The sequence below is a fragment of the Cyprinodon tularosa genome, unplaced genomic scaffold (genome assembly GCF_016077235.1).
Source record: "Cyprinodon tularosa strain WSP-4 unplaced genomic scaffold, ASM1607723v1 ctg184, whole genome shotgun sequence".
In the NCBI taxonomy this organism is placed as follows: domain Eukaryota; kingdom Metazoa; phylum Chordata; class Actinopteri; order Cyprinodontiformes; family Cyprinodontidae; genus Cyprinodon; species Cyprinodon tularosa.
Genome location: NW_024038639.1, coordinates 715264 through 740260, shown reverse-complemented (window position 1 = coordinate 740260; position 24997 = coordinate 715264). Strand labels below are relative to the sequence as shown.

The following is a 24997-nucleotide window of genomic DNA, read 5'->3' as shown; positions in this document are numbered from 1 at the left end:
TAAAGTAGTTTGGATCGAAGCCAATTAGTAATTTACAGATTTATTTATAGTCTAAATTTATAGATGCATGAATTAGTTTGTCAAGGTCCTGCAGAGACATTAGTCCTTAAATCCTGATGATGTTCTTTAGGTGATAGAAGGCTGACTTTGATACTGTATATATGTTTCCTCTAAAGGGTCAAGATCCATCGCTACCACCCAGATTTTGGGCTTGACCAGAGGTTTATAGCTGTCAGGTCTAAGCACCTAAAACATCATACATACATACAGGGAAAGAAAGGAGGCACAGAGACAATTAATTTAGTTTTACTCGTGAGGAGAGTAGGAAGAGACTGCAGTATTTACAAATCTCCAACCCACTCTGCCGGTCTTCAGCTTTCTCCTTGCTATTTATTGAAGTCAGGGGATTGTCCCTAATTACACAAGCTGAGGTTTAACTAAGGGAAAGGGAAACAAAAGTATCTTACTTTAAACCTCAGCACATATGTTAAAACAAAGCATGTGGTTGTTTTACAATTGAATTGCTCCAAGATGTTTCTTTTTTTCTCTTTTAAAACAGCTTTTATTTTATTTTATATTTTTTGTTTCATTATATATATATATATATATATATATATATATATATATATATATATATATTTTTTTTTTTTTCTATGTATTTCTTTTTTAATGCTTTTTAAATGCTTTTTTTGTAGCACTTTGAGGCCTTTTTGGTGAAAAGTGCAGTATAAATTAAATTACTTATTATTATTATTATTATTAAGAACACATGTTTAGAAGAAACATGTGATAAAGGATGTTCAGGCCTCTTTCACAACCTGTCCGTTGCATGACCTTTATCTAGAACGATCTTTAGCAAGAGTTAATAAACGATGAATCACACATTATTCATCATAATAGTTCATTAGTACACAACCCATGAAACACAAACGGAGTATAAATAAAATATTTCTAACAATAGCCAAAGTACCTGAATCTGTGCACAAAGTTTTGACAGTTTTTCCTTTGGGCTAAAAATAATTACTTCAGTTTCATTTTGATTCAAAGAAAACTATGAGATTCCAGGCCTAGATTTCTTCTATGCAGTCACCCAGGGATAAAATTGGTTCATAGTCACCTGCTGACATTATAATGTACAACTGTTTGTCATCTGCATAGTTATGCAACAATAAGTTTTACAGAAGTTCATCCTGATCCTAAGTAATAAAAATGTAGGCATGATAGTTTGAGTGTGAAGCTGAATATGTGTGTATTTGTTACGTATGGGAATTACAGGGGTAAGGACGCGTTGACAGGTACCCCTCCCCCGTCCCAAACCCGCCATTCCTTCCCCTGCCTGCCGCCACATTGATTGACCTGTAATGAGCCATAATGACAAGTAATCGGCTCTGTAATAATGGTGACAGAGTGATACTGAAGGAGAGAGAGAGAAAAGAAACGAAGGGCAGTAAACATAAAGAGGTGGTTGTTTCTGGAGATGATATGATAAGAGATATTAGAGACGGAGAACAAGATGAACGGAAAAGTGAAGAACAATCAGAGTAAATGATGAGGACAGTAGATGGAAAAAAGTCGAGGGAGAGAGAAATGAAAGGGGAGGACAGATGGGAGGTGGATGACCTATTCCTACCACAATACCTCACCGGGTTATCAAATAATTAAACAAAATAAGTGCAGGTTTCTGTGGAAACTTGGCATGCTGAGGATCACACCCACTAACATAAACATTACAAATACTGTGGAAGGATATTAAATGGAGTATATTTAAATCCAAAGTGCTGAGATTCAACCTTGAGAAAGAGGGGAAGTAAAGAAAGCAGGTCCAACAGGTTTTGGACTGAAAAAGGAGAAGAAGAAAAAAATCACAAATTTCCCACGAATAAAGGCATAAAACGTTTGTTTTCTTGACCTGGAAACAATACAGAACTTTTTCTTTTTTTAACGGGATATATAAATATTCATGGGCGACTACATTTTAAGTGAGCATATGCTGTGTTTAAGCATTCATTATTAAAGGTTTATGACATTCATTATAATGTTATGCAAAGAAATCTCTTTTGTATCTTGAAAGAAGATACAAAACCATCTACCCTGTGATTCCACATGAAAATTTTATTTAAAAATTTAATTAAACTGAATTACTGCAGGCCACAGTATTTGTTGATGTTTTATATTCTAACTTATATAGTTCTTTTAAATCAGTGTTTAAAAAACAAGAAGCTTTACTGTAAGGAAAGCTTATTAGCTTCATTATTTTCTCATGATTATTCTTCTGCTTCAGAAGTCAGAGTCTGTGCAGATCAATTCTTTTTAAGTAACATTTATTGGGCTAACATGGCAAGAAAAAAAAGGTCTCTGCTTATCATGTAAATGACAAGATCTACATTTTTTATGCAACCTTCTAAACATTTCCTCCTACTAAACACAAACTTAACTCTCTCACAGAGAGAGATTACAGGTGCAAAGGCAATGTTACTGGATTCACAGGGATAGCACACAACCTTCTCCCAAAGAGACTGGTAACGGTTCAGAGAAAGACATCCCGGTTCTGTCATCCTCATAAGACTCGCTGGGAAAGTCATTTTAGAGACCGGAGGTACGGTACATTCTGACAATGTCATCCAGTCTGTTTCCAGGGGAGACATGATTCACTTGAACTAAAACAGGTGGATCATTTAACTGAGATAAAAAAACAAATATAAAAAAAAAAAAAAAAAAAAGGTTTTATACAGTATACCTGCTTTATTTATCATGGGTAAAACCCGTTTCTTAGGCCAAGTTTAATAAGAAAGAAAATAATGTATAATAAACATGTCCTGTTTTGATAAGAAACCTTTAACTTTTTAGTCTATTTCATTAATAAAGTGCAGCTCTGAATCCAGAGCGAAGCCTTATTTTCTTGTTACTCTGTGTTTGTTTTTCGAATCTCAAATTTTCAGAACCATAAAGAATATCATTAAAATCCTTAGCATTGGGACAAAGTACATTCTAAGTATTCAAGTCATGATATTTCAGACACATTTAGTCACCGGTTTGTACTGAGGCCAAGCAGTGTTACATCACTGTGATCAGAGTGGATATATTCATAGATGTTAAAGTACTCTATAATCGGAGCTACTTGGGTCAGATAGATGTTGAATCAAAGCAGGTCTATAGCAAATGTTTGAAGGACCCCACATGTAAAAATAAAGATTTAAATCTTAAACTTTGACACCACTACCGTAGAGAAACAAAAAAAAAAAAAATGGTATAAGTCATTTTGACCTTTTTTTGCTGTTGTAGTCTCTTCCTTAGATCTGTATTCTTTATATACAGGAGTTGGACAATGAAACTGAAACATCTAGTTTTAGACCACAATAATTTATTAGTATGGTGTAGGGCCTCCTTTTTCAGCCAAAACAGCGTCAATTCGTCTTAAGAATGACATATACAAGTCCTGCACAGTGGTCAGAGGGATTTTAAGCCATTCTTCTAGGATAGTGGCCAGGTCATGACCTGATGCTGGTGGAGGAAAAATTTTCCTCACTCGCTTCTCCAAAACATCCCAAAGTGGCTCAATAATATTTAGATCTGGTGACTAGGCAGGCCATGAGAGATGTTCAACTTCACTTTCAGTTTAATCAAACCAATCTTTCACCAGTCTTGCTGTGTGTATTGGTGCATTGTCATCCTGATACATGGCACCTCCTTCAGGATACAATGTTTGAGCCATTGGATGCACAGGGTCCTCCAGGATGGTTCGGTAGTCCTTGGCAGTGACGTGCCCATCTAGCACAAGTATGGGACCAAGGGAATGCCATGATATGGCAGTCCAAACCATCACTGATCCACTCTGGGCATGCAACAGCCTGGGTGTTACGCTTCTTTGGGGCTTCTCCATACCATAACTCTCCCGGATGTGGGGAAAACAATAAAGGTGGACTCATCAGAGAACAATACATGTTTCACATTGTCGACAGCCCAAGATTTGCGCTTCTTTCACCATTGAAACCAACGTTTGGCATTGGCACGAGTGACCAAAGGTTTGGCTATAGCAGCCTGGCCGTGTATATTGACCCTGTGGAGCTCCCGACGGACAGTTTTGGTGGAAACAGGAGAGTTGAGGTGCACATTTAATTCTGCCGTGATTTGGGCAGCCGTGTTTTTATGTTTTTTGGATACAACCCGAACATCCCTTTCAGACAGCTTCCTTTTGTGTTCACAGTTAATCCTGTTGGATGTGGTTCGTCCTTCTTGGTGGTATGCCGACATTACCCTGGATACAGTGACTCTTGATACATCACAAAGACTTGCTGTCTTGGTCACAGATGCACCAGCAAGAAGTGCACCAACAATTTGTCCTCTTTTAAACTCTGGTATGTCACCCATAATGTTGTGTGAATTGCAATATTTTGAGCAAAACTGTGCTCTTACCCTGCTAATTGGACGTTCACACTCTTATTGGTTCAATGTCCAATTAATGAAGATTGGCCACCAGGCTGGTCCAATGTAGGCATGAATCCTCCCACACTAAAATGAGAGGTGTTTCAGTTTCATTGTCCAACCCCTGTAATTTAAAGTCATTCTGAACCAGGCATTGATGTAAGAGAATACAGTAATTTAAAGCTTTACAGATGCAAAATCACATGTTTTTTTAAAAACAGGATTTCAAAATGTCTAAAAGTCATCATAGCAGTAAAAAACTTAAAAATCCAACCATGCATAAGACTCAGTTCATTTTAGAGGCTGTTTTCTGAAATGGGTATATGCAGCATTCAGCTGAATACAAAGCAAAATAGGAAAATAAATTAAAAATCAAAGACTGGAAAGATTAAATATTTTTATCTCAGTTTGATCCTTGTTTACATCCCCCTTTTACTTGAATCTGTTTCTCAGATGGATGGATGGATGGATGGATGGATGGATGGATGGATTTATTGCTATATTGTACTTGCTTAATAGCACGGATGAAAAAGGGAGAAGAGAATAATAAATAAGAACATTTAGAAGGAATGATAAAGAGGATAAGAACCCAGGAAACCAGGCAGAGACAGAAACAAGCTGAGAAGAAAGGAATGTAAAGCCAGGAAGGAAAAATCTAATAGAAAATGTCAAACCAAGATAAAAAGCATATAGAGGAAATACTAAAATAATAATTCAGGACGTCAGTAAAAGGGGAGGAAAAATGAAAGATGATGAAGATGGGGAAAGTAGGAAACAGATACTTAAAGTGATGGGAGAGAATAAAGCACAGGAAGAAAGAAATAAGGAGACAAAAAGCAGGAGAAGAACATGTTTGAAGCTTTAGGAGCTTCATTCTCAGGCTAAAAGCTTAATTTTTATGCAGGTTCTCTAATCTTTTAGATTAATGTATGCTTTCTTTATCACGAAAAAGAAAAGTCATAAAAAATAAACGAGCATGAAGCAACATTGAATTTCTTAAGAAAATTAATTAAAAAAATATATAATGGAAACAAAAGAGAACAAAAAATTTGAAAACACAATGGAATTTCTTTGCATAAAATACCTATACATACTATACCTGCATCACCTTCTATAACTATAGAAAAAAAATGTGTTAAAAATGCAAATAAATAAAATGTTATACCTGTTCTATAGTTTTTACGGAAGAGGATTAGGGCCACTGAAAAAAAAAAAAAGTTCACAGATTTTTTTTTTTTTATTTCAGTATAGTATGGGAAAAAAAGTCAAAATTCTGACTTTAATCTCAGAATTCTGACTTTTTTCTCAGAATTCTGAGATTAAAGTTAGAATTCTGAGAAAAAAAGTCAGAATTCTGACTTTTTTCCCATGTTAAACTGAAATAAAATTTAAAAATCAGTTAACTTTATTTTTTTCAGTGGCCCTAATCCTCTTCCGCAAGTTTTACTGTGGTCAGAGCGTTGTTAATACATTTTTGGCATCAATGGAAAACAAACATGATTCTTGCTGTCTGCTAATAAACACAGTGGTTCCCCCTCCTGTTCTAGATGATTATGAAAATTATTAAAATAGCTAATATCCTTAATAATGGGAACCAAAGCTTTTTAGAAAAAGAAAATCTAACAAAATTAACTCTATTATTATATAAAAATGCTTTAGCAAGATGATACAAAACTCTTGCGCTTATATATTCATTCATTTCACTGCTTATACATAATAATTAGGTTATTAAAACATCAATTCAAATATGTATCTAAGGAGTTTTGCCATGTCTACAACATTAGCCAAGAGGAATATGGACTAAACGTAATCAACTCATAGGAAAATGATTAAACCTGTGACAGCTGTCACGCTTTAAGTTCAAATTATTTCTTTGATAGCTTTTACGGGATCTCAACGCAAACTAAATCTTTAGCTTTAGTCTTTCTCCTCCTTCTCATTATCTCCCTCCAAGCCTCTTTGTTTTCCTTTAATCCAGCACTTCAGCCCTCTATGCTCTTCTCTGACTTTTTCATGCTGGTGACATTCCAGGGACTTATCCCTTAGAGAAAGCTGCACTCAGCTGCACTGACCTCACCTGCATGGTCAGAGAAAAGGTCAAAAGTCAAGATGAAGAGCGCGCCGAGCTGCATCCCTGCTGCTACCAAAAGAATTCACACAAAAAAAATCTGAAGATTCCTTAACGAAGAATTTAAATGTACACTCTTAACATGGGTAAAACATATATACATTTTTTTTATTATATATGTATTTAGTTAAATGTGACTTATTGATGTATCTATTTATTATTTACTTTAAATGTAACTAAGTAGAGTATGTCGGTGAGGCATGGTTGAATATAACGAGACCCTCACCTTAACTTCAATGTATAATTAGATCTTTTTTTCTGGTTCCTATGTTACTATAAACAAAAGTGCTAAAAGTTCAGAGCTATTATGAGCCAAAATATAATCCAACGACTACATCACCACATTTGAATGCATGCAGTCACAGCCCAGCTGAGCCCGTTGTGTTCTCTGAAAATAGCTTGTCACTCCACCTGTTTTCCTTTAATGTTGTGGACGTGACCCTAATTATTGCTAATTCGCTTAATGCCAATAATCCAGGTTAAAATAACAGACACACTTTCACAGTCCCCCAAGGCTTATCAATTGTCCTTCTCAACTTATTTTTGTCCACAATTAGTTTCTCTGCCCCTCTGTGCGTTTTGTTGGATGTTTTACATGCAGCTGTTTTGATGTGACCGTGTGTAATGTTGGGCCGTGAGGCGGTTCTGTAAATAGACTTAGTGGTAATGTAAGCTCCGGGGAATTGATCACAGCTATGGAAAAATGTGATGGGCCCACACAGATTAAAGCTACACAGGTCAGATTTATACTCCTTTTTTTTAAGGTGGCATAAATTTGTGACATGATTGTTTTTTTTTAATTCAGTTTAAAAACATTTTGCTGTGATATTAACATTAACGCAGCTGTAGAAAGGATTCAGATTCAGGTCCGTATGCTTGTCTCTATGCTGCTTTGTCTCTAATTAAAGAGAGGATACATGGAAAACTCAGCCGCTGTGTTTTCCCTTTAAATTAACTGGATATCGACAAATAAATAAAACAAACAAGATATTATTTTACTCCATTTAGGATCCCCAGGAAATTACAGCTCTAAGTTTGGCTGCCAACATAACTTTCCTGGTTATGGTCTCTTGTTTTTTTCCCCATGATCAATTAACAGATTCAGAGTTAATTGTAACTAATGCAATAAGCATCATTATTTTTTCTAAAATAGGGACGAACAATTAATTAAATCAAGTGGAACAGAATAAAATCTGAAAGAACAACCCAAATATTTGTAGTAATTAAACCAAAATTACACAAAAGGATGAAGATGGAGATGAAAAAAGCTCTATAACGTATATATAATTGTGGCATAGGACTGAATAAATAAAACAAAACATAAAATCCAAAACAACAGAAGGTTAAACATCTTTATCGGTCAGCTCTGTTATTCAGAAAAACAAACCAGTAAAGCTAAGAGATGCTGAATACATCCAAATCATCTTATCCTTTACTAGAAAAGGAAGTGGATCTAATCTCATTAGATTCTATTCAAACATTTAAGAGCAAACCAATATCTACGGTATGTATATTAAATATCGATAATCCAAGCTATTACAGTCCAAGTTGGTTCTACATTATATTCTATATAGAAATTGTTCTAAAAAAGCAGAAAAACTAAGAATATATACATTTATTATTGGAAAAAAGCTTCTTTAGTGTAAGGTTATAGTAATATTGTAGCAAACAAAGCGGTTTCTGGAGCAAAAATGCCTCCAATATCAGCACAACACACATATGCAAACTGATAGAAATGCAGCTATATGTTGGTAGAGCAAGACTAAGACTTTGACTTTAAACAGCATCGTGTCCGCCTTAAAAAACCCACACAGAAAGAAATTTAAAGCTGAACTCATAAAAAGGTAGCTCAGCGAACGCTCCTGGTGTGGAGCTGACAGGTGAGTGTTGAGAGGAGGCGAGTTAGCGTGTGATTGAGTGTGTGTGAAATCCTCAGAGACCAAAAGTGCTTCATATATTTTAAAAGTTTTCTGAGTGTGTGTTTAAGTTGGGGCTGTGTTTACCGAGCAGGTTACAGACGGATGGAAGGACACTGACATGTTAATTGCCTCCTGTGTGTGTGTGCGAGTGTGTGTACCAGCTGGGGTGTGTCCTGCAGCAGCGGCAGTAAGGTGGCTTCCAAGATGGCGGTCTGATCGTGGGTCAGGCCCTGCCACAGCGACAGCAGCAGAACCAGCAGGTGAGTGGAGCTCCGTAAACGGACGAAAGCCTGCTCCAGTAGCGCCCGGTTCTCCTCCGCAGCCTCGGCCAGTGTAATGACCTGGAGTGGAAGAAGAGAAGTAAAGATCTGTCCAAAGTATTTCATAAATGACCGCTGTGTTCTGTCATCGTAGCTTAAGCGGCTTGAATCTCAGAGTGGATGGTCCTGAAACACATGACGGTGCAGTTTCACCTTCTCTACCTTTAAAAGCCTTCATGTTTCACTAATAAATTAATATTTAAAGAAGAATAAGGCAAAAACTGATCCAGGTTGAACGAAAAGACTTGCAAAAGTTCAAATCAACAGATCAAGGAGATTTCTTTGCAAAAAAAACCCGCAGAGCTGCAAAAAAGAATAAATAAATAACTTCCAACCTTTTTCCCCAAACAACCATAAATCTAAGTTTGCTAATGGTCAGAGTGACTTTCTCTACAACATCTACATTTATCCCAGAAAGCTCAGAGTGTTGACTGCACAGCCTGTGCAAACAGATTTATGAGCATCAAGGCTGCAGCTCCTTCATTACTGTCACCGGCTGCTCCCTCAGGTGGCTGATTTACTCCTGTTGATGTTTGCCTAAATTCCCCCTAAATAACTTCATCACAGCGTTCTTTTTCTTAACATGCACTCACCGCGTCCCAAAATCCAACACTGCACACTCATTGATAAAACTTTTAAACATCAGATTTTTTAAGTTTTTAAAGTTTTAAACTTGGGTGTTTTAGAGGCTCACCAGCTAGACTGTAAAATCTGAATAAAATGTTAAATAAACATACTGGTAGTTTCCAGTGTTTAACTGCATCTAAATAATATAGAGCTGCATTTCTTCCCTTCAGCAGTGGTTTGATAGATGGAAATAAGCTGGTGGGAGTTAAATGCAGCAGAATGAAAGCATTCTTTAAATCTGAGAACTCATCAGTAACTCCGACTGAGAAATCCTGGCCAATATTTTTTAATTGTATGGTTTGCTGAAGTGATTCTTGGATGCATTCTTATAGTCTGACCCCAGCTAAAGCTACAAGACCCACTTCCCATACAGGGCAGTAAATATATCAGTTACTTATTTCAAACATGCACATGAGCATCTACATTTTTCCCCCTGCATAATTATTCCTAGTAGACCATCCAGGATAACTAGCTAAGAGGTGTTCCCCTTAATGCCCTCCCTTTACTCATCCTGTAGGTTTAGGTAGTTTGATTTTCCACAGTAGTAGGTAGTTTTTTGTTTCCCTTTAGGTTTATCTGTTTTAGTAATTTCTAATGTGTTTTGTGTCTATTTTCCATCTTGTTGGGCCATTTGTGTCACTAGTCTGGATATATATATATAAACTAGGGAAACAACTAATGATTATTCTGCAAATTGATTAATTTTTGATTATTTTTTTAATTAATCAATCAATAATCGGATAGCCAAAGGTTCCTTAAAGAAGATTTGTTACGAAATTAAACCAGGTTAAACAAAAAAATTTCCACTGGAAGAGTAGATAGAGCAATTGGATAGAGCATATTGACAGAAGAAAAAGTTTTTTGATCTTAAATGCAAAATGTTTCTGTATTTTGTTTACTATTTTGAGTTAGTTAGTTTTAAACTCTCTAAACATTTAACGATTAATCAATTATAAAATTAGTTGAAGATTATTCCAATAATCGATTAATCTGATTAGTTGTTTCAGCCCTAATATGAATATCTTATTGTGCCAAACGTCATTCTTAGTGCAGAGGATCCTATTTCATGTGAAACCAAGTTTAAACCTCTCCACAAATAAATCCCTCTGCAACTGTATTTATACTGAGATTAATTGACATCAAATTACTGATTGGATGATTAATAAAGGCAATTTATTACATCATATTTACGGGTTTTAAGGTTCAAGATTTCTATATGGAAACATTTAGAAAATCAATCTTCTGCTACGTTTCTGGCATCATCCCAAATCAGGGTTTATACAGGATTGAGTAACTCCATTTAATGTTTTTAATGCTCTTAGAAATAATTTTAATGCCATCTCTCTCTCTCTCTCTCTATTTATATATATATATATATATATATATATATATATATATATATATATATATATATATATATATATATATATATATATATATAAATATATATATATATATATATATATATATATATATATATATATATATATATATATATATATATATATATATATATATATATATATATATATATATATATATATAAATATATATATATATACAGGTGCTGGTCATAAAATTAGAATATCATGAAAAAGTAGATTGATTTCAGTAATTCCATTTAAAAAGTGAAACTTGTATATTATATTCATACATTACATACAAACTCATATATTTCAGATGTTTATTTTGTTTAATTTTGATGATTACAAATGACAACAAATGAAAATCTCAAATTCATCATATCAGAAAATTAGAATATTACTGAAGACCAATAAAAACAAAGGATTTATAGAAATGTTGGCCAACTGAAAAGTATGAACATGAAAAGTATGAGCATGTACAGCACTCAGTATTTAGTTGGGCCTCCTTTGGCCTGTATTACTGCAGCAATGCGGCGTGGCATGGAGTCGATCAGTCTGTGGCACTGCTCAGGTGTTATGATAGCCCAGGTTGCTCTAATAGTGGCTTTTAGCTCTTCTGAATTGTTGGGTCTGGTGTATTGCATCTTCTTCTTCACAATACCCCATAGATTTTCTATGGGGTTAAGGTCAGGAGAGTTTGCTGGCCAATTAAGAACAGGGATACCATGGTCCTTCAACCAGGTACTGGTAGCTTTGGCACTGTGTGCAGGTGCCAAGTCCTGTTGGAAAATGAAATCTGCATCTCCAAAAAGTTGGTCAGCTGCAGGAAGCATGAAGTGCTCTAAAACTTCCTGGTATGTGGCTGCGTTGACCCTGGACCTCAGAAAACACAATGGACCAACACCAGCAGATGACATGGCACCCCAAACCATCACTGACTGTGGAAACTTTACACTGGACTTCAAGCAACGTGGATGAAGTGCCTCTCTTCTTTTCCTCCAGACTCTGGGACCTTGATTTCCAAAGGAAATGCAAAATTTACTTTCATCAGAGAACATGACTTTGGACCACTCACCAGCAGTCCAGTCCTGTTTCTCTTTAGCCCAGGCAAGACGCTTCTGACGCTGTCTGTGGTTCAAGAGTGGCTTGACACAAGGAATGCGACAGCAGAAACCCATGTCTTTCATACGTCTGTGTGTGGTGGTTCTTGAAGCACTCACTCCAGCTGCAGTCCACTCTTTGTGAATCTCCCCCACATTTTTGAATGGGTTTTGTTTCACAATCCTCTCCAGGGTGCGGTTATCTCTCTTGCTTGTACACTTTTTTCGACCACATCTTTTCCTTCCCTTCGCCTCTCTATTAATGTGCTTGGACACTGAGCTCTGTGAACAGCCAGCCTCTTTAGCGATGACCTTTTGTGTCTTGCCCTCCTTGTGCAAGGTGTCGATGGTCGTCTTTTGGACAACTGTCAAGTCAGCAGTCTTCCCCATGATTGTGTAGCCTATAGAACTAGACTGAAAGACCATTTAAAGGCTTTTGCAGGTGGTTTGAGTTAATTAGCTGATTAGAGTGTGGCACCAGGGGCCATCAATTTTGAACCTTTTCACAATATTCTAATTTTCTGATATGATGAATTTGAGATTTTCATTTGTTGTCATTTGTAATCATCAAAATTAAACAAAATAAACATCTGAAATATATGAGTTTGTATGTAATGTATGAATATAATATACAAGTTTCACTTTTTAAATGGAATTACTGAAATCAATCTACTTTTTCATGATATTCTAATTTTATGACCAGCACCTGTATATATATATATTTATATTTCTATATATTTCTATATATATATATATATATATATATATATATATATATATATATATATATATATATATATATATATATATATATATATATATTTTTTTTTTTTTTTTCTTATTGTTTTTTTATTGTTATATTTTAAAAAACAAGGCAAAATTCTTTGTCATCTTTACCGTTGACAGGCTACACCCATATCCCAAATTCCTAATTTTCCAGCCAATTTTGTTGAAATTTTTATTTTCCCATACTCTAGCTTTTTCTCTGCCTCGAGCTTCTTTTCTGAACATACGACTTTACGATCAACCGGAGGCAATTCTGCGCAAATATATCGCGATATAATATATCTGACAAAATTGTTTTTATATATATATATATTTTTTTTTTTTATAAAGCATTTTATCTGTCAAAATACACATTTAAAAATGTTCAATGCCAATTAAAGACCTAATTTGAAAAATAATAATTTAATGACTTTTGATTATTTTTAATGACCCGTGGATACCCTGCAAATGTTTCCCTTTTTTTGGTCCATAACATGAATCAGCATAAATGAAATTGAAGTCTCTGACCTATGTGTGAGGCACCTCTGAATAGTGCTACAAATAATCATAAACATAAAAAAAAGTGAAGGAAAAATTTCCATTAGGTAACAATTGTCACCATTTACAGCTTTTGCTCTGCAGTTTTATTTTCTAATTTTTGCATTAAAATAAAATTTCCAGGTTTGCTGATTGATTTCTTCATATTTTACCAAACCCTTACATTCGTAAAGTTTGTATAAATTTTCTTCACTGTGTTTAGATGCTTTCTAGCAAAAGCCAAATATCTATGAAGCTACTGCATAGTGAGCAGAAATGCATGATTCCAATAACCGTAGCAGAAAAAAAAAATAAGTATGAAATAAAGCCTGAAGCTTGTATAAAATTACAAATGACTGTGGCTGAAAAAAAAGAGTGAATGAGTGAGTGCATTAATTAGGCGTGGTGGGAGCCGCTGAATCTGACCTACAGCGGGGGGTCAATCCCTCCTTCCCTCTATCAATGCAACAACAAAGGGGTGGAGATGAGTGGAGAGGTAAGGACAAGTGATGACAGAGCAAGACGCATGAAAACCAAGACAACAAGAAAGGACAAGTTGGACAAAGAGAAAGAGGGAAACGAGAGATGAGGGAGGAGGATGAGAGAGATGAAGAGACCGAGAGTGAAAAAGAAGAGGTGAAAGCAGATCTGGGACTAATGGACGACTCTCTGTTCAGCAAAATTAGTGATGTGGAGGCCAAAGTGCCAACATGCACCGGCCGTATGACAAATGGGTTCAGATTTTGGCATTTGAGCCTAGAAAAACAGAAAACAAAGAGGTAAAGAGGTAAAGTAAGTGTGTGTGTGTCCATGCAGATGTGTGTGAACCACAGAAGTAACAGCCAAAGTAAGCCGTTTCCATTAATGTAACGCAAAGCTACTAACACACCAGTTCACTTCCCCTGATTTCTGTGGTAACCTCAAAAACTCCACGGGCCGAGGTCATCCAGAGGTGCTGTGTCACTCACACCTTCCACGTCTGCTGTAAAAAACACTCAACAATGAATATGAAGGCCTGAAACGGCTGCTATGTTCAAGGAACTTGCATTATGTTTCAAGACTATAAAAACAAGCCCTCAAACTCTTTCCAAAAAAAACCCCAGACAGTTTTACCTTTATCCTTAAAGAGCTAAATATAAAACCCTGACATACTAATCATAGCAGGAACATTTTGGAACACATTGTAAAACTGCAGCTGGTTTACCAATCAGTGCTCACAATTTTATTTTCATTCCTACTTTTAATAGAGTAAGGAGCAGCAGTTTATGTTTTGTTCTTCAACCATAGTTTGTTGCGGAAGAAATCGCAAATTGACATTTGTTTTCAGGGCCGAGTTGCCAGAGAGGCGACCAGTAGTTCAATATCACAGTTTGATCATAAAAACAATCACAAAAGAAAAACAAAACAGAAAAAGTCATCATACATAATATAATATTCTAGTGCAAAATAAAGAGAGAAATGGTCAAAGTAGAAGACGTCTGAACAGATGGCCCTGTTAATAAGTTGAGGTATTCAATACAATTCAATTATACTTTATCAATCCCTGAAGGGAAATTCAGTTTCGGTAAAGCCCGTCCGAACTTGGAGGAGGATGCTGTGTCCGAGGCCTTGCTGCCCTAAAAGTATAAAAGTTAATTTCCTTAACAATAATATATGAAACTTCAAGAGCTTTAAACTGACTACAGTAAGCCTCATAAAGTAAATTAATGCATGTTTATCTTATTTTTAGGATACCTGATTTTAATCCAAACATTGCTAGATACAAACTCTTCCAAGATGGTGGAGTTATTGCTGGATAAAATTTGTATTCTTAAAATAGTTTTTCATTATTTCAGGAGCAGAAAACTAACATAGGTTCGTGGTTCGACCACAGAGTTATTCTACTCAATAAGGCCAATTTATGCTTCTGACCCATAGGCTCTGCAACCGTCAAATCTGTCCCCCACGCAGAGGTTCTGCAACCGTCGTCGCGCACCTCAAAAAAATCCTGACTACGCGTCGGACGGTCGCAAACCCGTGCAGATATCAAGCAGAAGTGCAAAGACAAAAAGAAAAAAAGCAGCTATTATTGGTCCTTAGTATGCCTTTCCGGCTATCTGTGTGGTCGTCTTTCTCGATTCGGTGCCGGGGCGCCATTTTTAAAAACCGAGGAAAAACTACAATGACAAGTACTACGAAAGGTTAATCAAGGAGGTTCGGAAGTACAACCACTTGTACGATGCCTCCGACAAATTATATAAAGACACCAAGGTCTCGTGTCCATCTGCCTCCGAGAACCATCCGTTCTCGCGAGTTCTCGAAAAAGCTTCCCCTTCCGCTTTGGCGGGAAATTGCTGTGCGTCCCTAGTAATTCCAGACCGACGGTGCAGAAGCATACCAGCAAAACTGGTTCACGACCTAAGCGGCATTTGATGTGTGCGGTTGCAGAAGTCAAATCTGCCCTTAAGTCTACGGGGGAGTTAAATTCCAACCATTACTTTGGTTAAACCTCAACCTTTCTAATCAAAACCAAAACAAACAATCATATGTTTGATTTTGTAATTACTTATAGTTTTTTATTAAAGTTATCCGAAATTATTTGTGGCAATGTTCTTGTTTTTTCCATGGAGTTCTTCAGACCTTCAATAAGAATTTTTTTTTAATTTTTACTTTGTAACATAATTTCTCCTGTTTGACACACGGCCAAAAACACACACATCTTCATCACTGTGAAGACATACGCAAACACGCCCCACACTGCCGCGCTCGGAGGAGGGGGGTTCGGAGAGTGTGGGTGTATTGATAAAAGGCTCCAGGTCCGCTGAAGGACTCCATTGTTGGCAGCCGCTGGGCTCCACACACACTCTGATTGATGCCAGCTGAGAGAACACAAAGGTACATTTAGCCTGGACACGCTGCCACACACACATTCATGTTCCAGAGATTAAAGAACACCCAAAGCGATAAATTAATTGACACAATTTCATAGTTAATTGCATAATTCAACATAAAATATGGATAAACAAGAAACTCAGAAAGTTATTCTTAACCATTCCTTAGAAGGGGCAGACATTAGTACATCAGTATCTATTAACACACAGTAGCTACATGTTAACAGCTGAACTACTGGTGACCTTAAACAAAACTGCAGCTGAAGCTGCTGAGGTCAAGACCTTCTAATGTGTTTCTGATAAAGTCTGGACTCTGTTCAATACACATAAAAGGGACATTCTGCTTCATCCTAGGTGCTTAAACCTGGTTAACATCTCAGTGACAAGGTACAACCTTGTGAAAGTGTTTTCTTTAAAGCCCTGGACCAAAGGAACCCCCGAAACTCTAAATGCAGTCATAAAAAGGACCAAATGAAAAAAAAACAAAAAAACAATCTTTACGATTTCATCCATCCTTGCATTTTGTTTTAACTCCTCTGCAAAGGAGCAACAAACCGCACACAGAAACTTACTCAAGCAGCCATATTTGTATATTCACACATCATTGCACACACATGTAACTGTAGCCACAAGAAATGTAGTGAAAAATAAAAACAGAAAATCTTGGGTACCCCTTATCTATAGGAACGCATGATTTAGAGCACCCACGTAAATAAACACAAACAAGCGAAGTGGCTGGAGTTAAAAATACCAAAAAAAAAGGTGACTGCATAGAGTAAGGTTTTGGAGAGTAGGTAGCAAAGAGATCTAAACAAAGGCAGCTTTCCCTAATTACTTAGCCTACATGTAACACAGACAGTTATGAGATTTTCAGACATCAGCAGTTGAACTGAACAGATCCTGATAGAGTTTTCTAAAATCTCTTTAACAATTTATTTTCTATTAAACAGTGTTGTATGCAGGGCTGCCTGGAACAATGGATGCTCCTGAATCCAGTTGTTCCTTGTCTCTTTCAATTAACGTATTAAGATGATGCATTAGAAACAGTGAGAATTAGTGAGAACATAAGTGAAAGACCAAACACACTTATACAGCATATCGTGATATCACCAGCTGTAAATAGCAAGCCAAAAACATAAATGTACTTCTGTTAAACATCATTGTCAGTTAGTAAAAGTCAATATGACTGCAAGTGGAAGAATATAATACATCTGTTTGTTGCTAAACATTTATCTACATTCAGAATGACAGTAAAAACAGCTTTGGGTGTTTTTTAGTTGAATTTCTTTTCAATTGCATCCTCCACTAAGATGGAATATTAGATCCATGCTGCTTGGTTAGCAAAAGCAAGCAGCATGGATCAACTCCAAAACAACACTCACTGGCTGCTTCATCACAGATACATGCTCAAATGATTTGGTACCTCTGTTCAATTAACCCACAATGCTTAAACGTAATGGACCGAGCGTCAATCACAATTTTTGTAGAAGTGAAATACCCTCAAGTGAAATACAGAAATGGTAAAAGTCCTCAGTAGGGAACATGCAATGTGGAGCTGTAAGAGGGTGGATTATAGTTTATTCAAATCGCAAAACGAGAAGTCTTTAAAAATGGAGAAGATGGATAAAGTCCTGTGGCTGACTTCATGATCAGCAGAACAAAGAACAGACTACAGGACTAAATGCTCTAACCTGACTCCGCCAGATGGATTTGCTCCGCATATCCTTCTGGAAACCCTCCGTTGAAGTAATTTTGGGAAGGGGCGAAAATACTGGTTAGCTGATTGGCCTATGATGGTGATAGACGGGCCAAATAAACCAATCAGATCAACGAAGCATATGACGTATTAACAGAGCGACGACGAAAACACAACCACAAGCCAGGTTACTCTTGCTGAAACCAGTCGGGAGAAGAGCAAAAACATATTTTCCTCTGAGAAAAGCCTCCAGAGCAGTGTTTTGCTCTTCTTTCAGTGAAGAAATACTCTGTAATTCCGATAAAACTTGCTCGATAGCCACGCTAACGCTAGTTTCATCGGCTGAAGCCGCCATGTTCTTTAGACTGAACTGTTGCGCTTCTTGTTGCGTCACACCTCAACCCGCCTCAAAGCCAACGCTGATTGGACGTTCGTTTGGTGAACGGCTCCAAATTTTCTGTAACGGAGAGTCTCCAGACTGATTAGCGAGTGAAATCTTGAAAGCTCGCGAGATCAGGATGGTCTCACGAGGCTATAAACGCTCCTCCTTGTAAAGGTAGAGCTTGAACCTCACTTGGCCTCTGCAGATGGCCGCTCACACTGAGCCTGGTTCTGCTGGAGGTTCCTTCCTGTTAAAGGGGAGTTTTTCCTCTCCGCTGTCACTACAAGCATAGTCAGTGTTAGGGACTGTAATCCAGTCAATGAGTTGAAGCAATCAACTGGTTTTCCTTAGATAGAAAATTTTGAATCAATTTGACTGTATGATCTGGTGAATTGTAAAGTGCCTTGAGATGATGTGTTGTGAATTGGATCTATAGAAATGAACTGAAATGAATTGAAATGTCTTTTATGGGCAATATAATGAAATATAATACAGAACCATTAATAATTATGAAACTTTGTGGCCCCCATCATTCTTTCTCGCTCAGGAAGATTTAAGCAATAATGTTGCTGTGGTCGTTTTAAAATTCAATTCAATTCCTTTCCCTGAAGTATGAATCAGTAAAATTTGCATTTTTCACATGTCTTGGTTCTGGGTGACTGGGTGAAAATGACTTCTGTTGTCAGAGGGGAGTTCACTATGTCCGCAACACGTCAATTGCTTGTTTACAAGCTAGCAAATCAGATAATAACACAGCAGTAAATTTACTGTGTGCCTTTTTTAGGTCTAGGTGAGCATTAAAGAGGGAGCGGCTGTATGGTTGCATATATCAGGCTAGTCTGAGTATTTCACACACCTCTCATCCACTGGAACCTGCAAAGAGGAATGATACGTGTGTGAATAAAATGATGTTGGATGTCAGAAGAGAATGGATGAATTGGGTTATGATGGTAAGGTAATCTTAGCTCAATAACAATTCCTTATTAAGTTATGTAATTAGTATCTCTGATGCAACTTGAAGGGCTACAGAAGCAGATGGTCACATATAATGACACCCAGGCTATGATCGATGCAGTTCCCAAACCCTAAGTGAAGGATCTCTGAAAAAAGCTAGAATGTAGAAAAGCTAGAACTAGGGGAGACTTCTTGCTTTTTATGAGTTAAACGACTCATAAAGTGTTTGCTGGAACTGATCGTCATTTGATGGATACTTTTAATGTGATAATACTCCAAACCAAAATGCTTAAATATGGTGTAGAGTTGTTTGTTCTTTAACTGACTATTCCTCTAGTTAAAATAGAGACCAAGCTGGACAAAACTATGATAGAAACAAAGTCAATAAAAAAACAAAAAAAAAAAATATACAAAACTCCAGAAAATCCTGCAGACATTTAATGATATGTCCACTCTCCTATCAATGAAACCCCCCATCTCCATACTGTAGCTCTATCAGCACTGCCTAAAATTAGATTAGTGTTTATATCTTTGTTTACAGCGTGTCGTTTTTGTTTATTTTTACTTAAATAATTAGAAAACACAGCTTATCTTGATAACCGAAAACTCGTGATTGCATAAACAGTCAGTTCTAACTGGTTCTTCTCCTGAGAGCTGTTTAACCATTTTAATTGGGAGGCATGTACAGAACCTTTTAGGCAGAATTTGTCAGCCTCATTTGTGTGAACACACAAACCGCACTTTTACTTTTTAATCTAATGGTAAGGAATTCATGACTGAGTTTTGAAAGCTTTTATACAAGATTAGCTGTGGTGCCTATTATTAATCATTATTAAAAAGATTTAACAGGGTTCCTACAGCATAAGGCAAGTTAAATTCAAGACTTTTTAAGACTTTTTAATGCCACTTGAAATAAAAATTTAAGACCAAATTCACAAGAAACAGAAGAAAAACCTGCTTGCGACAACTTAACCCAAAGGTTTATTTTAACATAAACCACTGCACTAATGTTTCAAATTTTGAAAAACTTCCCATACAGGAAGAAAGCTAAAAATACACAAATGACAGATATATTTTAACAATTATTTAACTGAATTCACAAACTTTGTTTTAGCAGGGAATGAAACAAATCAGTTTTAAAGCCACAATATAGCCAGTCTTATGTATTTTTTTGCAGCTATTTTTCTTTGTATGGTTTTCTTAGTATGTTTGATTTGATGATAAGTGGAGGCGTTGCAGAGACAAGGGTGGAACAAAACCAAGAAATACCGGCTGTTTCTCGGTAACTCGATTTTGACGATTTGTGTTTTGTGCTTCGCATGTGCGACTCCACTGCCTTAATTCCCATCGTTCCGAGCTTGAATGACTTCTTGCACAAAATCCACTGAGCCTCATGTATGTCCCCTGGTTTTAGCCATGGAGAAAACTCTTGGCTGGAGCCAATTTTGGTTACATTTACACTTGCTCATATTTTCCAGACAAAAAGTTAATGGTGCATCTCCCAAATGTCCCGGCTGCAACAACGCTTTTATTGGTTCCGCTTTTGGGGACTGAACCAATAATGGCGAGCCGTTTTTTTTTTTTTCAATTTGAATGTTTTATTTAGATTACAAAAATAAATCGTAATAAAAATAATCTTATTTATGATGTTTTAAAAAAATAAGACCTACAAAAGACTAATTTAAGACATTTTAATACCAATTAAGGCCTTAGTTTTATTTTGAAGAATTCAATACCTTTTAAGACTTTTTAAGGACCCGCGGGAACCCTGTTTAACACAGCTTAACAGCTGATACATAAGATGATGCTAAATAAAAAGGAGGTGCAAGAAAAAAAAAAAAAAACAGAAGTTATACAACAATAAAAACAACAACTTTTAAATGATAAGAGGAAGAGAAAGAAAAAGGTTAATATAGGGATGAATGAAAGAAAATAATGAGCAAAACATGAACCTTATACACAGGAAGAAGTTCAAATCGGGGTCAAAAGGCAGCAGTAGGTTTTGCTGTGTACATGTGTGCATACTGAAGCCTTGTTTCCGTGTCTTAATTAAAGAGCCAATTAGTATCTCAGTTTAACGACAGCTGGAAACACACAATCCATTTCCTCGTGCACGATGAGTAATACACGCTCTCATACGGATACAGTTACATACAGGAATTAAAGACACTTCCAACACTCTATCATTAACATGTGCTCAACTCCCATAGTGATAAAAGTGCTTTCACAACCATCAGACCACAATCCCTTTGTAATTAAAGCCAAGTTACAGATTCATGGTTTCATTTGATTAAATGAGGGAGTTATAAGCCCCAGATATCTGAATTTGTCTTCCAGGAGCTCGTTTGTTATTTTAGAGCATAATCTGTGCTGCCAAACACCTGTGTAGACACATGAAATCAATGCCGACACACAAAGTGTATGAAGACAATAAGTTCAAGAAGAGACTCTATAAGAAGATGATGAGAACAAGCTGTGAATATCTTTCTCACAAATTAGAGCTCTCTGGGATAAAGACTTACTTTAAAGAAGAGCACTGTAAATTTAAAATCTATAAAAAAAAAGTGGGGTAAATATTGGGACCTCTAAGCTTCTACTGTACAGAATCGAGCTTTACTGAATGCTGCAGCAGGGATGTTTTTAGATTTAAGCACAAAAGTACATTTTTCATAACAATTTGAAATACTTTATTGTGGAATAAAAGGCCTAGTATTATAAATGGAAATGGCGAATGACCCTTTGGAAGCAATATTTGGTTTATCATCACCAGTGATGGGAGTAACGGCGTTGAAAAAAAAAAAAGGTAGCGGCATTACTAACGAGTAATAATCAAAATTATTACTCTTACAGTAACTATAACGCAGTTACAATTACCGACATCCCGTTACTGCACGTTACTCAGGTCGCACAATTAACCTTTTTTCATGATAGGACTCGTGTGCGCGTCATGAGAGAGGGGAGGATGGAGATTGAGGAGGACTCCAGCGGCAAAACAGCGTTTTCAAGATGGAAATACCGGTGTTACGTCGAGCTACGTTTCCCCATCAGATACGGTTTCCCCTGCATCTCCACACAACGCGGCGACACGATTCACCACGCAAGCGACAGGAAATGCGCGTGCTCGCTAAAGGCGCGTAACAGCCACCCTGTGCTCGCGCCACAGGGGAACTACGGAGAGCGTGAACGATCATTGGCCTATATGGAGAAAGGGAGAAATATGGATGGATGGATGGATGGATGGATGGATGGATGGATGGATGGATGGATGGATGGATGGATGGATGGATGGATGGATGGATGGATGGATGGATGGAATAGATAGATAGATATAGCTACATGTTGCAGTATCTTTAACAACCCAAACACAGGATTTCAGAATTAGACATCCCCAGTTATTAATTTCATACACTCGCAAAAGTAATGCAATAGTTATTTTTACTATTAACTAGTTACTTTTATTGTGGAGTAACTCAGTTACTAACTCAGTTACTTTTTAGAAGTAACTACTAACTATAACTAATTACTTTTTCAAAGTAACGTGCCCAACGCTGATAATCACATATCCAATGCTATTAATTTACTCTGTATGCCACATTTTATTTAACCAGTTGAAAGGTTACTATAACACCTCAATGTACATCATATATTTTAGGAGCAGAGTTTTTTATCTCAAAAAAAGTGGTGTTGATGAAACATTGACAGAGCATCAAAATAAAAGCCTGTAGTTAACGGGAACTGAGGGAACTGATCTTACCATTACACTATTCAATCATACACAATAGCTGTATATTTAAGAACTACCATTTTTTTTTCCGATATCAAAAAACTCTTCAATGTTGGTTTAGCTTCTTTTCAGATTAAAGAATGACATTTGTTTTCCTATTGTTATTGGCTGCTTTTTACTAATTAAAATTGGTAGCAAAGTTTAAAAAAAGGTACCATTCTACCTTTAAATAGCATGACCTAAAATCAAGAAACTATTAAAAAAGTTTGGAAATAAACTTTGCTAATATCAAAAAGTCTTTATTGAAACAAGGAGAGAGAAAAAAAAAAGGACAGACCAAGGAGCAATCTTCCAGGCAGTTAGAGGGCTGATCAGCATCTTTTTTGTCTCTGTGTCAGATAAGCAGACAGACAGACAGTAACCGCTATTGTCTGAGGTCAAAACAAACATGGGCATACAATACTGATAATACCGTCTGTCTACACTCCCACTGATAACACTACATTAGATAAGAAAGAGAGAGGGAAACAAATTATGGAGAGTAAAAGAGAAATGGAGACGAAGACAGAGGATCTGTCCCAGAGATGATTGTTTTTACATGTCCTATTTCAGAAGAAAAAGGAACCGAGTGATTAAATCTGGCAACTGAACCTGATCCAGTCTCAGATTTTGTATCATATGATGCAAAATGATTAGAGTAAAACAGTTTCATAACCATGTTTTTTCTTATTTTTAAAACGTATTGAATTTAAATCTGGAGTCAAACTAGCAAGAACCGCCGTCGCTTTGATTGTGGTTTTTGTATCCAAGTTAACTTTTAAGGTCAAAGCTGTTAAAGAAGGGCTTATGGTTGTGATGCACCCCCATTGCATAATTAATATGATGACGAAATTTCAGGTCTATTACTGTATAGAATACAAGTTTGTTTTCTCCTTGGGTTATAATAAATATGACAATCTAACCGTCCAACTTCCACCCTCTTTAGACCATCAGTGAGTGAGAAACTGAAGTAGCTATTAGCTAAATTAATCAAAACACATGGCTTTTCACTGCTTTGACTTTTTAAACAGTTTTCAATGCACCCAATCCAAAATGTAGAAATAAGATTCAGAGGAAGTCTGTTTCCTTCAGAAAATAAATTAGAAATGTGACAGTGCTGGACATGCAGCGATGATGGAGCATCATCTTCTTTAAGTTGTTTATCTTAATGGTTAAGGATGGAGTTTGTAACAGTGATGCGTTGCAGCAAAACGGTGCTGGGTTTGAATCCCTGGCATCTTTACATCATGGAATTAGCATGTTCTCCCTATTCATGTGGGTGTTTTCTGTTTCTTTTTCCCTTTCCTGCCTCCTCCTACTATTTAAAAACACAACTGCTATTAATGAAATAACAATGCATTTTATTCAAAGCATCTTTCAAAACACCAAAGGACACTGGACAACGAATCAACAACACAACTTTCAGGCAATCAGTTGAAATAAGCAGACATTAACAGGTGTTTTTTTTTTTGTCTCGTTTTAAACAGAGATAAAGGCTCATGATTACAAAAATCATGAGGGAGTGAATTCCAGAGTTTTCCAGCAAAGCTCTGCTCCCCATGGTGATGAGGCAGGCAGGAGTCTCAATAAGGTGGAAGACGATACAGGAGGGGGTAGCAATCTAGAGGGACCAAGATTATGGATGATCTTGAATGTAAGCAGGAGGATTTTGTAATAAATTCTAAGCGAAGCCAGTGGATCTCCTGTAGGACTGGGATGATGTGATTGAAGAGGGGGTTTAGCAAACTAAACAAGCTGCTAAATTAGGGACCAACTGATAACCTCGTGAGACCATCCTGATCTCGCAAGCTTTCAAGATTTCACTCGCTAATCAGTCTGGAGACTCTCCGTTTAAGAAAATTTGGAGCCGTTCACCAAACGAACGTCCAATCAGTGTTGGCTTTGAGGCGGGTTGAGGTGTGACGCAACGAGAAGCGCGACAGTTAAGTCTAAAGAATATGGCGGCTTCAGCCGATGAAACTAGCGTTAGCGTGGCTATCGAGCAAGTTTTATCGGAATTACAGAGTATTTCTTCACTGAAAGAAGAGCAAAACACTGCTCTGGAGGCTTTTCTCAGAGGAAAATATGTTTTTGCTCTTCTCCTGACTGGTTTCGGCAAGAGTTTGATCTATCAATTGGCTCCTCTTCGT

The 24997-nt window shown here is 36.7% G+C and overlaps 1 protein-coding gene across 3 annotated transcripts in view; it reads right to left on the bottom strand.

Moving 5' to 3' along the window:
• bbs9 (Bardet-Biedl syndrome 9) overlaps positions 1–24997 on the bottom strand; it is a 233847-nt gene that overhangs the window by 99948 nt on the left and 108902 nt on the right. For all 3 annotated transcript variants that reach the window (XM_038282486.1, XM_038282487.1, XM_038282488.1), the window contains one exon: positions 8628–8810. In XM_038282486.1, the coding sequence (XP_038138414.1) occupies positions 8628–8810 (183 nt within the window). The remainder of the gene's footprint in view (positions 1–8627; positions 8811–24997) is intronic.